At 33.6% G+C, this 13,823-nt stretch overlaps 3 protein-coding genes across 10 annotated transcripts in view; all 3 read right to left on the bottom strand.

The window, feature by feature from the left end:
- The window catches only part of Liprin-gamma (liprin protein kazrin), a 156,322-nt gene extending 149,183 nt beyond the window's left edge, over positions 1-7,139 (bottom strand). For 2 of the 3 annotated variants that reach the window (XM_083084699.1, XM_083084696.1), the window contains exon 1: positions 2,174-7,139. Coding sequence is in view for 1 of the 3 variants with exons in the window: in XM_083084696.1 (XP_082940822.1) it covers positions 2,174-2,204 (31 nt within the window). In the remaining 2 variants the exon portion in view is untranslated. Of the gene's footprint in view, positions 1-230; positions 246-2,173 lie in introns of those variants that run through there. The other variant, XM_083084700.1, reaches the window with a different exon arrangement.
- Positions 7,140-7,284: 145 nt separating this feature from the next.
- Positions 7,285-9,156, bottom strand: Gata (glutamyl-tRNA(Gln) amidotransferase subunit A, mitochondrial). Its single transcript, XM_083084702.1, has 2 exons — positions 8,518-9,156; positions 7,285-8,402 (listed from the first exon to the last, which is right to left on the bottom strand). Exons 1-2 carry the CDS (start codon positions 9,047-9,049, stop codon positions 7,372-7,374), a joined length of 1,563 nt encoding a protein of 520 aa, XP_082940828.1. The 5' UTR covers positions 9,050-9,156; the 3' UTR covers positions 7,285-7,371.
- Positions 9,157-9,572: 416 nt separating this feature from the next.
- The window catches only part of LOC145963072 (uncharacterized), a 10,082-nt gene continuing 5,831 nt past the window's right edge, over positions 9,573-13,823 (bottom strand). Inside the window, exons 2-5 of one of the 6 annotated variants that reach the window (XM_083084713.1) lie at positions 13,332-13,521; positions 11,289-11,392; positions 10,192-10,451; positions 9,573-9,813 (exon numbers count right to left, since the gene is read on the bottom strand). In XM_083084713.1, the coding sequence (XP_082940839.1) occupies positions 9,796-9,813; positions 10,192-10,451; positions 11,289-11,392; positions 13,332-13,360 (411 nt within the window). In that variant the 5' untranslated portion in view covers positions 13,361-13,521 and the 3' untranslated portion in view covers positions 9,573-9,795. Of the gene's footprint in view, positions 9,814-10,191; positions 10,452-11,288; positions 11,519-11,890; positions 12,334-13,331 lie in introns of those variants that run through there. The other 5 variants (XM_083084714.1, XM_083084716.1, XM_083084711.1 and 2 more) reach the window with 5 other exon arrangements.

Below are 13,823 nucleotides of genomic sequence, written 5' to 3'. Positions count from 1 at the left end.
AATCATATATTCCTATATAATCGTGAATAGATCAATAGCACTCAAAATAAGATGAAGCAACGGGAGAAGATATATTACATATAAATAAAGAAAGAGAAAGGAAATTTAAATTATTACCAGCGAATAATTATTTAAATGTCTCTTCTCTGTTTCTTTCAATTCTTCATTTACAAGCATTTGCGATTGTTAGGGCTCACCGCTAAGCAAACTAATTAGAATAATTTACTCACAAAGAGAGCAATAAGGATGGACCGAATGATCGATGAACCGTATATGCGATAGCTTCCCTAATAGGCCACATGTTTTCCTGTTGTAAACGAACCAATGAGACAGTAATTCGATACTAGTGTCAAATGCAGGGAGGGTGTGCTACAATTCTATATAAGGGAAAGCGAAAAAATATCAAAATAAAAAAAAATAAAAATAAAAAAACATGAGATCTATTGAAAATTAAATATAGCTAAAGTGTTTCCGTTGCCTTGTTTCTGTCGTTGTCACCACTTGTTTATTCAAGTTTTCAATATACACGAACCTGAATAAATGGCTCTTCCATGACACGCGATATATCGACAAAGATGTAAACTGACAGATACAGACGTTGCAACAACATTTCCTCTTATGTCGCGTATATAAGAGTGTAATGGTGCAGTATTCTGTGTGTGTGTGTGTGTGTGTGTGTGTGTGTGTGTGTGTGTGTGTGTGTGTGTGTATGCATACATACATATATATCGAGATGTTTTAGTATAACACCGCGAGAAGTACTATCGAGCACACATTTCTGTTTACTCGTCCAACGAAGTTACATAGACGACCCGATGCTAGACGGAAGAAGGAAATGACGTAGCCGCGTGAACTGCAACAGCTAAAGTACGGCGGTTACATGCGGGTGTTAAGCTACTGCGATATTGCATTACAACGAGTCACTGTCCGATCGAGTTTATCATCGATGTCATTTCTTCTATCGTGGAATTTTAATTTGCGCATAACGTGACGTCGCAATATAAACTGTCATCATTTTATAATTTATTATAAAATTATTATATATATATATATATATATATATATATAAAATTTTATATGTACATGTTGAAATCCCTCTATCAAAATTATTACATATATATATATATATATATATATATATATATATATACAGACGCATATATTTTCTCTTTTTTGCTTATATAATATATATTTTTTATATTATATTAATTTTATAAATAAATAAATAAATATATATATATATATGCATATTTATTTATTTATTTATTTTTCCTACTTTATTTCCTTATTTCCTTATTTTCCTAGATGAAGAAATATTATCATTAGTAAATCTCATATATCTGTTAAGAAAAATCGAAGTATCCTATACATGACAGCTATTTTTCTTCCTTTCTATGTATTATATTTTATATATTCTATGTAAAACATCTTGAAATTACTCGAAATATCAAATTTGACTGTAATATAAGAATGATATATTAGTTACAGGAAGATATACATTTCACAGAAAGAGAAATCGCATCTTTTTCGTTTATTGGAAAAACTTTACATTCGTGTGACGGTGATCTATCCGAATACAATCTATTCGGATAACATAGATTCGTATTTTATACTATTCTATTCGATACGTACCATATGTTACGGAAATACAGTATCGATTCATGGGCGCATACGTTCACTATACGATTCTTCTTATTTATTCCATAGAAGAAAAAAAAATAATGACGCAATCGCATCATTATTATTATATTATATTGTTTTTATTCGACTTTAAATATTCTAAGCAACTTCTACGCGGTTCGCGAAATTTAATACAAATGTAAATAAAATTTAAATCAGATTATGTTATAAACTGCGCGATAGACAGAGTGCGTTTGTAACAATAAATTATAATATGCATTGAGAAAATGATATTAATGAGATTGATATTTTTATTGTCGCGCAGCCATCTTTTTTTGCCGTAGATTCTAATATTCAAATAGTCGGACCTGTCTTTGGAAGCATGTAAGATGAAAATTAAAAATCTATCTCTCGCAGTTACATCTTATATTTAATAAACAAAAAATTATTACTCCATTCTACTATTAGGTTACATATATCTCCTCCGCGAAAAATATATTCATATTCTTCAGATCCCGAAAACTTCGCACGTGTAATTGAACATTACACTCACTTCTGGCATCGGACGAAGGTGTCGAAGCCATCCACTCTCGATGCAATCATGGGGCATCTTTAATCGCAACGACGACGACGACGACACCGAGAAGGATGCCGCGGCCACTCGCGCACCTGTGTGTCCGAGTTCGCGCGCAACGAGGAGAGACAACTACGTAGAGACTCAGCACTACTTTGCGAATCTCGCTCACCTACGCCGGCACGCACCACGGACGTTTATCCGCGATAATTCCGGTCGACGACGACACCCGCGGCGCGAATACGCCGGCGATTCAAAAGACCGTGCGAGCGCCACGACATGCTCGCGTGCGCGCGCGAAATGGATACTGCGCGAATGACAGAGAATGAGAGAGAGAGAGAGAGAGAGAGAAGAGCAGGACTCGAAGCGCGAGTACGAAGACGAGTTAAAAACACGACGCTCTCGACGACGACGATTCGAAGTCGTCACGACGACTGGCATGATCGTCGGTAGAGAGCGACACGACAGCCCCCGACGGCCGGGTCCGACGCATGCGTCCTCGCCACACCCCGTGCCCAACCCTGTTGTCCCAGAGACGGCCACCCTCGGCGCGCGTATCTGACAGCCGCCCCTGCCTTCTCCCTTCATTCGCGTTACTAGCTCCGTCGTCGGCTTTCGCGACGTTTCCGTTTACCGTGAGGGTGAGGACGAGGTGCGTCGACCATACCGAGCACGCCGCGCGCGTGTGTCACCTCACACGACTTGTCTACAATCATAATCGCCTCTTTCTCCTTGTTGTTATAGCGAGATATCCCTAAGGGTTACTCGTCGTTTCCGGAAGCGCATCGCTCGCATGTGTAATTATATATGCGTACTAGGGATAGGCAAAAATCACTCGATTATTTGAATATCGATGCTTTTTTTTATTAAGAAATCGATTATTTATTCGATGCTTTTATGTTCGATTAATTGTTATATCGATATTTTTTCTTCTCGATGTTACTAAATTTATCACTAGATTTTACTAACATAACTTTTCGTAAGGTTACGTTAAAAAACGGTAGAGTAGCGTATTAAACAATCAAAACGCTTCGAAGCATTCTCAGCGTCTTCTTGACCGCAGCCCTTATATGCTTTTAGGCCGGTATTACGTTTGTCGTACGACATATTTTCTCAACGTATTAATTGGCTGCTTTCTATAGACTCGAGAAATTTTTTGTCCAATAGCCAATCAATACACTTGAAAAATTCGTCATACGACAAATGTAATATCAACCTTAAAAGTAGGTAATTTCTGGTATGATATTTCTGGTATCCTTATATATATAAAATAAAATAAATATTATATATGTAAAAAGCATTATATAAGAAAGCTAAGTGTAAGAAAAAATGTAAATTGATATTTTTTTACTTATGCAATACATATTATATTATATATCTTATCATAGCTGATATACATTAAATATATATCTTACTACACATTCTAACGTTTTTGTTTTATAAAATTATTTATCTCCTTTCTCTAATTTCTATTTAATTCTATTCCCAAAATTATTTATTTTGTATGATATCTCTATATGTATATACATTCTTATGTAATATATATATATATATATGTGTGTGTGTGTGTGTGTGTGTGTGTGTGTGTGTGTGTGTGTGTGTATTCTTATAACTGATGATTATTGATGATATAATTTTTATATAATGCCATTAATTTAATATTAAAAAATACGAAATAATATAGTATAATAATATACGAAATAAAATAGAATCGATTTTTTCAGACATAATCGATTTTAAAAAAACCGTTATTTTTGAAAATCGATTATTTAAATGTCGATGCTTTTTTTAAACATCGCCCATCCCTAATGCGTACCTTTAGCATTGCTAAGGTAGCTTTTGAGGTGCATTGCAACGAATTTAATATCGGCTTCGTTTTTTTTCTCTATGGCCGGTATTCATAGTCCGTTCTTATATTTAAGATCGTCTTAAGTTCATCTTTAGATATTGTATGTATCATTTTATTGGCTATGGATTATCTGAAGATGAACTAAAGACGATCTTAAATATAAGACCGGACTATGAATACCGACCTATGAAAACCTGAGTAAAACCAGAATTTTCTTGCATGTGCATTTTAATTTTCGCGTTTTCAGATATTCTTTTTAAGTTTCAAAATACTTATGTCAATTTACAGATTATACATGCGTCATAAAAATAAATGAGAGATTGTAAAATGCATCACAATAATATTTTTTAAATTTTAGCTTAATTACAATTAGGGTAAATTAATTATAGATGTCAGAGAATTAGGATTAATTTTCTTTATAAATGTAAGAGAAAAATGATTCGATTAAATATTGACTAAAATTCCTTCTACAATTTTCCACGATCCGGAAATTGATAGATGGAGAAATGAAATTAGCTTGTCGCACGAAAATCGAACGAGATGAGGCTGTTTGTGCGTGCACACGCTGTATATGAGCGTGGAATTCGATTCTCCGATTGGCTGTAAATCGAGAGATCGCGTGCTCGCGAAATTCAACTTCCATTAACCGCGCATTGTAATTTGCGCTTGAACAAACGGACATTAATTGGTTGTGGAGTGATGCAAATCATCGTTAATAATCGACAGCGCACATCGGGAAATTTGAAATCAAGTATGCACCCTGCCGTTCATCGATAAAATATCGATCGAATATCATATGATTCAAATTACGCGAAAGGGCGTCAGAGATATGACAAAAAAAAGAAAGATTATTGGCAACTACTTCTTTTTTTCGAGATCTAAAAATGTGTTTGTTCGGCGTGATTGCTTGAAAAAAAAGGGGTCAGGCGGGTAAAAAATTTTAACGATTCCTCTATCTTTCTCTCTCTCGTAATCATCCTCTTTCTCTCCTTCCCGTTATTGTCGCTACACAAAAACATCGTATAAGCAACAATAATAACCGCATGAGGCAGGAGCCGCGTTTTTAGGTGGAATATTAGCTCAAGATTTACGACCGGTTCTAATCGGGGTAACGAAAGAAGGTACTACGAAAAATCGGGGACTTATACATTAATCACAAAAGCCTCATTTTTTAAGCCTCAAAGAAGAATGATTGCCACGCGCATACGTTTGATATTTGAAAACTCGCTCTTGCCGATGGTTGTCCCGAAGCTTTTACGAGCTCGGATTAAAGCGCGTAATGCGATCGCGATTTATTCGATATTGGACACGGTTCTTAAATATGCATTATTTCCTCTGTCATTAATTACGCGGCTTTATACACGAAGCGACCTATTTTCGCGCGCGTATAGATTAGACATTCGTATTTGATCGTTATAATTCGATCTACGAGAAATCGGGTAGATTGAAAAATATTCAGAAGAGCTGATAAAATGTGAAATTACATATTTGAAGTGACTTAAAAATTTTTGATCTTTTCTGTCAGATTATACGATACGCGACAGCACTGAAATACTGCAAGGAATAATGAAAATGTAGGACTCGGTTTCTTAATGGAACGTAAAATTGTTTCATTTCTCATGGTTTCGGTTAGAGTTTTTGCAATTTATGCAGTGAAGAGAATGAGAGGAATTACGTAATACGACAGGAAAAAGGAATGCAAAATTAAACGGCACAACTTCATCTCGCGTCTGGGAATGTTCGATATGTACGTCCGGCATTACTTGCACCGCTATTACGATATGCCCTAAGCAGAGAGAATATATTATTTCTGTTCTCTGAACTGTTTTAAAGCCCGGAGACACCGCTGTCGCAGTGAATTGTTAGAATGGAGAGAATATATGTATGTATAATTTCCCTTGAAAACTCGCAAAAATCAAATTGTCTCTTTCTGTTACTTATTTTGATGAGACATTTTAATAGACGATTTGTGAAATATGAGAAGATAAGATTTAATTTGAGATAAGAAAAGAAATTTTTCGCACCAAGAGAGAAATTTACTTTGATTACTTATTGTAATATAAAGATTTGCTTAGATTATAAAGAAATGTAAATTGTAAACAAATATTATATAATCAACATATTATAAAGATAACATATTTGCTTAGATTATTTTTACTAATTATGTAGGATAAATTTTATGATTATTATTATTATATTTGGTTCCAGATTTTTGCCTTGTAAGCTACAATTAGTGCCTATTATTTCGCTCGTGCAATGTGACGCCACAAAATTTCGTATAAAAGTTATAGTCAAATGCAATTAGACTCGAATATATTATATTGCTTCTCTTGTTGATCGAACGAACAATAGACCAGACCGAAATGTCATAAAGATCTAATTACTGAAGGGGATATGTGAATAGATTTTGCACGTGCTTGTTGTCGATTGTTATTTGTTCGCCGGTTAAATCACCTTTGGGTCCTCGGGGAACAATGAAATTCTAAATGTCAGAGCTTTGCATGCAATAGCTCGTAATAAAGCGATCGCTAGAAGTAAAAATAAATTAGCGAGATTACAGCGGAAAGTAAATATGAAACGCATTTTATATATATGAGATCAGATGAGAGATAAAAGTAAACATTTGGAGGGAATTTCTTTCTCAATAAAATCTCATTTAATTAGAAAAAATATAGCTTCCCAACAAAGAATCGACGTTATTTCGTTATTTTGTTTTCATTTTTTGTTCATGAATATTGCAATACTGAAATGAAACGAGCCTAATTGCGTTTTACTATAACTTTTCATATCTTTAGAAGTGATATTATGGAAAATAATAATTACAATTTGCATGACAAAAATTTGGAATCAAATCTAATAATTATAAAGTTTATCGAAATGAATCTTTCTATGACCTTTCTTTTTCCATCTCATTTCAATGATTGTAAAATGCGGTTATTCAATAAATAGAAATTTAGATACACTAGATGGTACACCAGAGTATAGTTTGCGTTGAATGGCCTTAGAATTATACGATTGCTACGTTATACAAAGAAATCTAATATTAATTTTTATTCCAATTATATTTGTAATAAAAGAGACATATGTGAGATTCAATTGTAAAAATTAGCAATATTATATACATGATACATCGGTCTAATGCAAAAAATGCTAGCAACTTGATACGAGGTGCGGATTTTTAAAAAATTTAACATTAATAAAATAAGATATATATATATATATATATATATATATATATATATAACTAAAAATTAACTTTATTTAAGCTTATATATATATACTTATATATATATATATATATATATATATATAAAAGTAAAAATTCACTTTAATTAAGCAAGCATGAATCCTTCAGTTCGAGTCTCGGAAATTGCACTGCCTGTTCGATCCATTTTGCCACAGTGAGTAGTCTCTGTTCATGAAAGAGTGGTGCCATTAATTGCAATGACAAAGGCAACCCTCTGCGAGAGAGTTTGATCGGCACGTTGATTGCGGGCAAACCGGCCATGTTTGCAGGTTGTGTACAGTGATCTTGAATCAAGCATTGCGTTTGATTGTCCAATTTTGTGAATTCATTGTAACTTGGAGCCTCGGTTAACGTAGTCGGAGTTAGCAGAAGATCTATGTTGTTATTCCATAAAACATCAAAGTCTTGTGTGATTAATCTACGCATTTTCATCGCCTTGACATAATATTCCTTGTAATTCTCTGCCAATAAAAAATAATTCCCGACCAATATACGACCTTTGACCACATCGTTAAAGCCTTCTGATCTAGTTTTCTTGTACAATTCATAAGCCGAGCTCCATTCGTCAGCTCTGTGACCATATTCTATACCATCGTAACAGGCTAAGTTGCTAGCTACATCGCATCGATTTAAAACAGAGTAACATACTATGGAGTAGTTGGTGTGAGGTAATGACACTGGAACAATATTGGCTCCTGCTTCTTCTAGATGATGAGAGACTTCATCCCAACAAGCCTGGACCTCTTTGCTTATACCTTGCACTCTATACTCCTTTGGTATCCCAATTCTGAGATTGCTAACATCTATCGTATTGGATAATTTAATTGGCACATATTCCTTTTGTACAGTGGTGGAATCTGCTGAATCAGGTCCAGCTATTGCGTTCAAAATTAATACGATGTCGTCTACTATTCTTGTGAGAATACCAGGCATATCCATTGAATTTAACAATGGGATAAGACCATACCGAGAAATCAAACCATAAGTTGGTTTCAGACCAACTAGACCACAGTAAGATGCAGGATTGCGAGTGGAACCACCAGTGTCAGAACCCAAGGCTGCATAACAAGTACCTGTAGCTACCGCAACTGCAGAACCTCCGCTACTGCCACCTAAGATAAATATGTATTTCATAAAAATTATTATGTTAATGCATTCCTTAATATAAATTATTAAAAGAACATTAAACAAAAGTTAAACAAGATTAAACAGTCTATAATAAAAGACCTGCTATATGCCATGCATCTTTCTCGCATAGCTTCCTCTCAGTAATTACTGAACTGTCCAATTCATATGAGTAAAATTGCGACAGCACTTCCGAGCCCCATAAATTCTTGGTCGGGCCGTAAAGAGAATCCACTGTGCCGGAACCCATGGCAAACTCGTCGAGATTAGTCTTGCCGATCAAGACGGTTCCCTGCAGCCTGAGTCTCTCGTAGACTGTGGCGTTATAACCGGGAGAAAAATTAGCCAACATCCGTGACGCGCAGGTCGTAGGTCTGTCCTTGACACAATAATTGTCTTTGATGGCAATGGGGATGCCGTCGAGCGGTCCTAGTAATGAGTTCCGCTGTTGTCTCGCATCGGCATCATTCGCCTGCTCACTCGCAACATCATTCGTTACAGTAATGTAAGCGTTTAGAGGCTTAACATGGGCAGTTAATTTGACGCAAGTCCCGCAGACCTCGGACGGTCGCACCGCGCCGTCGTAAATCCTTCGACTAATCTCTTTGATCGATGCAGAAAGCAACTTGTTCATGGCTCATCTTGCGATATGCCACTATCGTATATAACCTTTCTTAAGGGTCGGCTAAAGTGACGGGCAAACTTCGAATTGATATTGGAGACCTCACGCGGTGACAATGCGAAACTCCGGTTTCAGGGTTACCAACCTGAGAAATAAATTTTCGGTCTCTATCAGAGAGAAACCTGAGAGCGGCCACTGGCCTCCAGAAGCAAATTTCTCGACGCTTGACGCGCCGTCTGAGAAAGTGGACGTGAACTATGTACGTTACGTTCGGTAACAATACATGGTTCGTGTCCATACTATGGTTCATATCCGAACTAGATAAGATGAACAGAGTCAGACAAAGACGGACAATCAATCGCTCTGGCTTTGTCTCACCAACGCATGAGCAAACCACGCGGCGAGCTAATAGCGATTTGTCTTCCCCGTCTCGTTTTTAACTTATTGATATTTCGAAAAGGATAAGAAATATCGGAAAAAGGATAGAAAATATCGGAAAAAAAAATTTCACATATATATTTAAAATTTTATATATTTTACTCAAAAATTGTATTTAGGAGACGTGTTTTATTGTGTACATGTTTTTTATTTCTCATAATAAAATATCTTTATGTCATCACTTTTGCCTTCGCCTGCACCTCTACCCCGGCCTCTACCTCTTCCTCTACCTCTACCTCTACCTCTTCTTCTTCCTCTTCCTCTATCTCTCCATCCCCTTCTATCCCTCCATCTTCCTCTTTGGACAAAAATATTGCTAATTACAGTTTGCAACTGTTCTGTTTGCAACAAAAAAATAAATATATTATGTAATAAATATTATATTTAAAAAAATAAATATATGTGTATAATCAATATTATATTACCGTAATATAATATTAATATGATAAATTATTATATTAACTCTAAGGCGAATTCTGAAATATCCGCGTGCAAGACGTTAAATATGACATATACATGACAGATAAAAATATGCTTTCTTAAATATATATGAAAGTGAGACAAAAAATCAGGCAAGATAAAGCAAAACATTCCGCGATTCCTTTTATTAACACTGTCAGTCGCACACGGATAACATGAGATATATGCGGCCATCAAAATGTTAATTATAATATGAATATTGGTTATAATATAAAATTTATTAATTTTTTACTTACAGTTAATATAATTGGCTCGGTTGTCAACACCGTCGGGGCCGTCGGAGTCGTCGCCGTCGTCGCCACCGAAGCTGCCGTGGCCGTCGGGACCATCGGTGCCGTCGCCGCCACCATGGCCGTCGAGACCGTCGGCCCCACCGAGGCCATCGTGGTCGTCGGGGCCGTCGCCGTCGTCGCTACCGTGGCCACCGTGGCCGTCGGGGCCGTCACCGTCGTCGCCACCATAGCCGTCGGGACCGTCGCCGTCGTCGCCACCGAGTCTTTTTGAGATTTAAAAATTTGCTTACTTAAAAAAAATACATAAATGGATAAAAAATAAATTAAAAAATGAAAATTTACATTTTTTACATTAATATTACAAATATAATTATTAAATAATTTTTATAAATATATTAATAAATAAAATATATTAATAAATTTATTTATCGTAAATTATTATATATTAAATTAATAATTTAAATTAATTTAAATATTTATATATTAATGGATTCTTATTAATTAATTTAATAAAATTTATCATTAATATTCAAATAAATTAATAAAAAATTAAACAAAAGAAAGAGAGGAAGTATAAATCTGTAAATATAATTATATATAATTATTAAATATTAAATTTATATATAAAATTTATAAACTTATATTATATACTTCACATATTTCTACAGCATATCTGAGGTGTCCTACCGAAAATACAAGTAGATCTCGTTAAATTAAACTAAAAAGTCCTATACTATTTTGCAAACAACATCGTAAAATTTCAAGATTTATTAAAGAAAGAGATTAATTAAAGAAGAGCTGATGAGCACGTCTCATTCGTGTGGCTAAATCGTGGGATGTACGCGCTAGGCGTGCCAGCGGCGAATAATAAAGCACAATAATAAAGTTTGGCTGTACGCCGCCCGATTCTTATCTTTTCGTTGCTGTAATTGCTTGCAAAATCATATAAGACTTTTTAGTCCAGTTTGTACTTGTACGAGATATACTTTCGGTGGGACACTTTACATGAGACACCCTGTATACGTAACACATACTCGGATTTTCCATTGCTAGCATGTCAATATATAAAATAATGACATAATTATTGCACAGAGACCTACCTGTATTGTGTATCCACATATTGCATCTTACATCTTCCTGCTTTGGAAATCTGAATAGTCGTTTTCCATGCGATTTTCCATTCTTGCACTCTTTGTACACACACCTACCATAATAACTATTTACAGGGCACTGACTCGACATTGTTTATTAAAATGCGATGCGAAAAAAAAATTTAGAAATGAAGTAAAAAAATGAAAAAAACTTAAAAAGAAGAAATACAACACGTGAAAAAAACAGTTGTTTTTAAAGAAAAAACAGTTGTTTTTAAAAAAAAATATGTAATTTGTAATTAACAATTACATATTTTTTCTTAAAAACAACTATGTTTTTCTTTACACCAATTGATTCCTCTCATTATTTTGCATATAAAAGTATTAAGGTAAGATAATCGAAAAATGAATATTTTACTAGATATTTTATGGTTTATGTAAAATTAAGAAATTATTTCAAGCCCCATAACTCGAAAAGTACTCAATGAAGAAATACTTTATTATAGTGTTTTGGAAAGCTCTCGAGATAAGCTATAAGAATACATAATAAAAAATAGGGGGTTCCATTTAAAAAATTAAACCTTCATGTGACATTTTTGCTTATTACTTACTAATTATTGCGAATTTTGCAAAATGATAGAGGACTTTTCTTCTTAGTTTGACCCAATCTATCATCACTTTACGTTTGGTCCCTCACGAATCGGACACCCTGTATATTGTAATATACTGTAAGCACCGCAGAACCGAACGTCACTCGTAAAGCTCGCTACGCTGACTGATTATTCTCGGCGTATTGTCGCGCTTTATTTGTTTCATAGTACTAAAAAGCCGCGAAATTATGACATTTGGAAATTCAGGAATAATTATAAAGCTTGCATTGAATAAAAATATTTCATCAATTCGCATCCAGATTAGTGGAGAAATAAGTGTACTCTAATTTGTAAAAATAAAAAAATGTTAAACAGAACGTAATTTTATTAACTATCTCCAAATGTTTCGCGGATAAAAAATTACTATTATCATAATTTATATTTCTAATTAATATATTCCATTCGTGATAAATCTACAGTCAGAAGTTTTCGCATTATTGTTAAATATATTAAATTCAGTTTTATAAATCAGTTTAAATCAGTTTAATGAATTCTTTTACTATTAATATTTTATATATTTTATTTTTTATGAATTAATATTTTATTTTATATATTCTCAAATAATTAATTAGAAAATGTTCATGTCGATACGAATGATATCTTATTTTGATTTGTGTGCAACGTTCAAATATATAGTATTTAGATATTTATGCATTTTGAGAATTATAGCATTTTGAGAATTAAAAGTATTTTGCATTATATTATAATTAAATATGAATGATATATGATTAACGGTATTTATTTTTGCAATATTTAATTTTATATAGATTATTTCAATCTGTTTATTATATCTGTTATTAATATGTACATATGTGTATTTATATTAATAAAGACACATATGTGTCTGACATTACAATATATGTATGTATGTATGTACATTTATTAATTCATTAATAGAAACAAATAGATATATAGATTATAATAAATACAGATATATAGATTATAATAAATTGAAATATCGAAATTATCGAAATATCTAAATATTTAAATTACATATTGTAAATAAATATGGTTAATCATACATTACTTATATTAAATTATAATATAATTCAAAATACTTTTAATTCCCGACATACTAAATTTTATTTTAAATTATAATGCACAAATATATAAATACGATAGATTTTAACATTACGGACAAATGCATCAAAGTAAGATATTATTCCTATTCACATATATATTTTCTATTAATTATTTGAAAAATATATATTTACCAATAATTAAAAAAACCGACAGGGTGAAAGACATGAGTTTTGCGATATAAATCGCCGTTAGCTCGCCTCGTGCCTATCGCCGCACAGTTAGTGAGACAAAGCCAGGGCGATTCATTATCGATTCTTGTCTGACTCATTGTCAGTCCGCCTTATCTAGTTCGGACATGAACCATAGCACGGATACGAACCATATACCGTTACCGAGCGTAACGAACATAGTTCACGTCCACTTTCTCAGACGGCGCATCAGGACAATATGCCCGTTAAGAGGATGCCGGAGTCGCAGCCGAACTCCGACGGGTAGGCGCCCTCATTTTAACATAACTAAAAGTGTCGGTACATTACCAACACTTATAGTTATGTTACCGACAGTATTTTCTAGAATAAAAAGACATGCATATTTTAGAAAGAGCAATGTGAAAGCTTTTCTTTACATTGTGTTTATTGGAACAAAAAATATGTTGCATTTTCACTGCTCTATCGTCTCGCACAAGCAACGATTTTAGAGCATAGATCTATCTTTATTGCGTACATATTTAAACATAATTCTAATATCATTGCTCTCATTTAGCTATGTTTCTTTATATATATAATAAAAATATATTGTGAAAAATATTTATAAATATTATATACTTATAAATTTTATGAATACGATATTACATCAAACAATTTGCATAAAA

This window comes from Camponotus vicinus, unplaced genomic scaffold, assembly GCF_025532165.1.
Source record: "Camponotus vicinus isolate PSW18456_S1 unplaced genomic scaffold, iyCamVici1.0 SCAF_12, whole genome shotgun sequence".
In the NCBI taxonomy this organism is placed as follows: Eukaryota; Metazoa; Arthropoda; class Insecta; order Hymenoptera; family Formicidae; genus Camponotus; species Camponotus vicinus.
The sequence above is the reverse complement of the archived record's forward strand: the minus strand, read 5'-3'. Positions and strand labels throughout refer to the sequence as shown.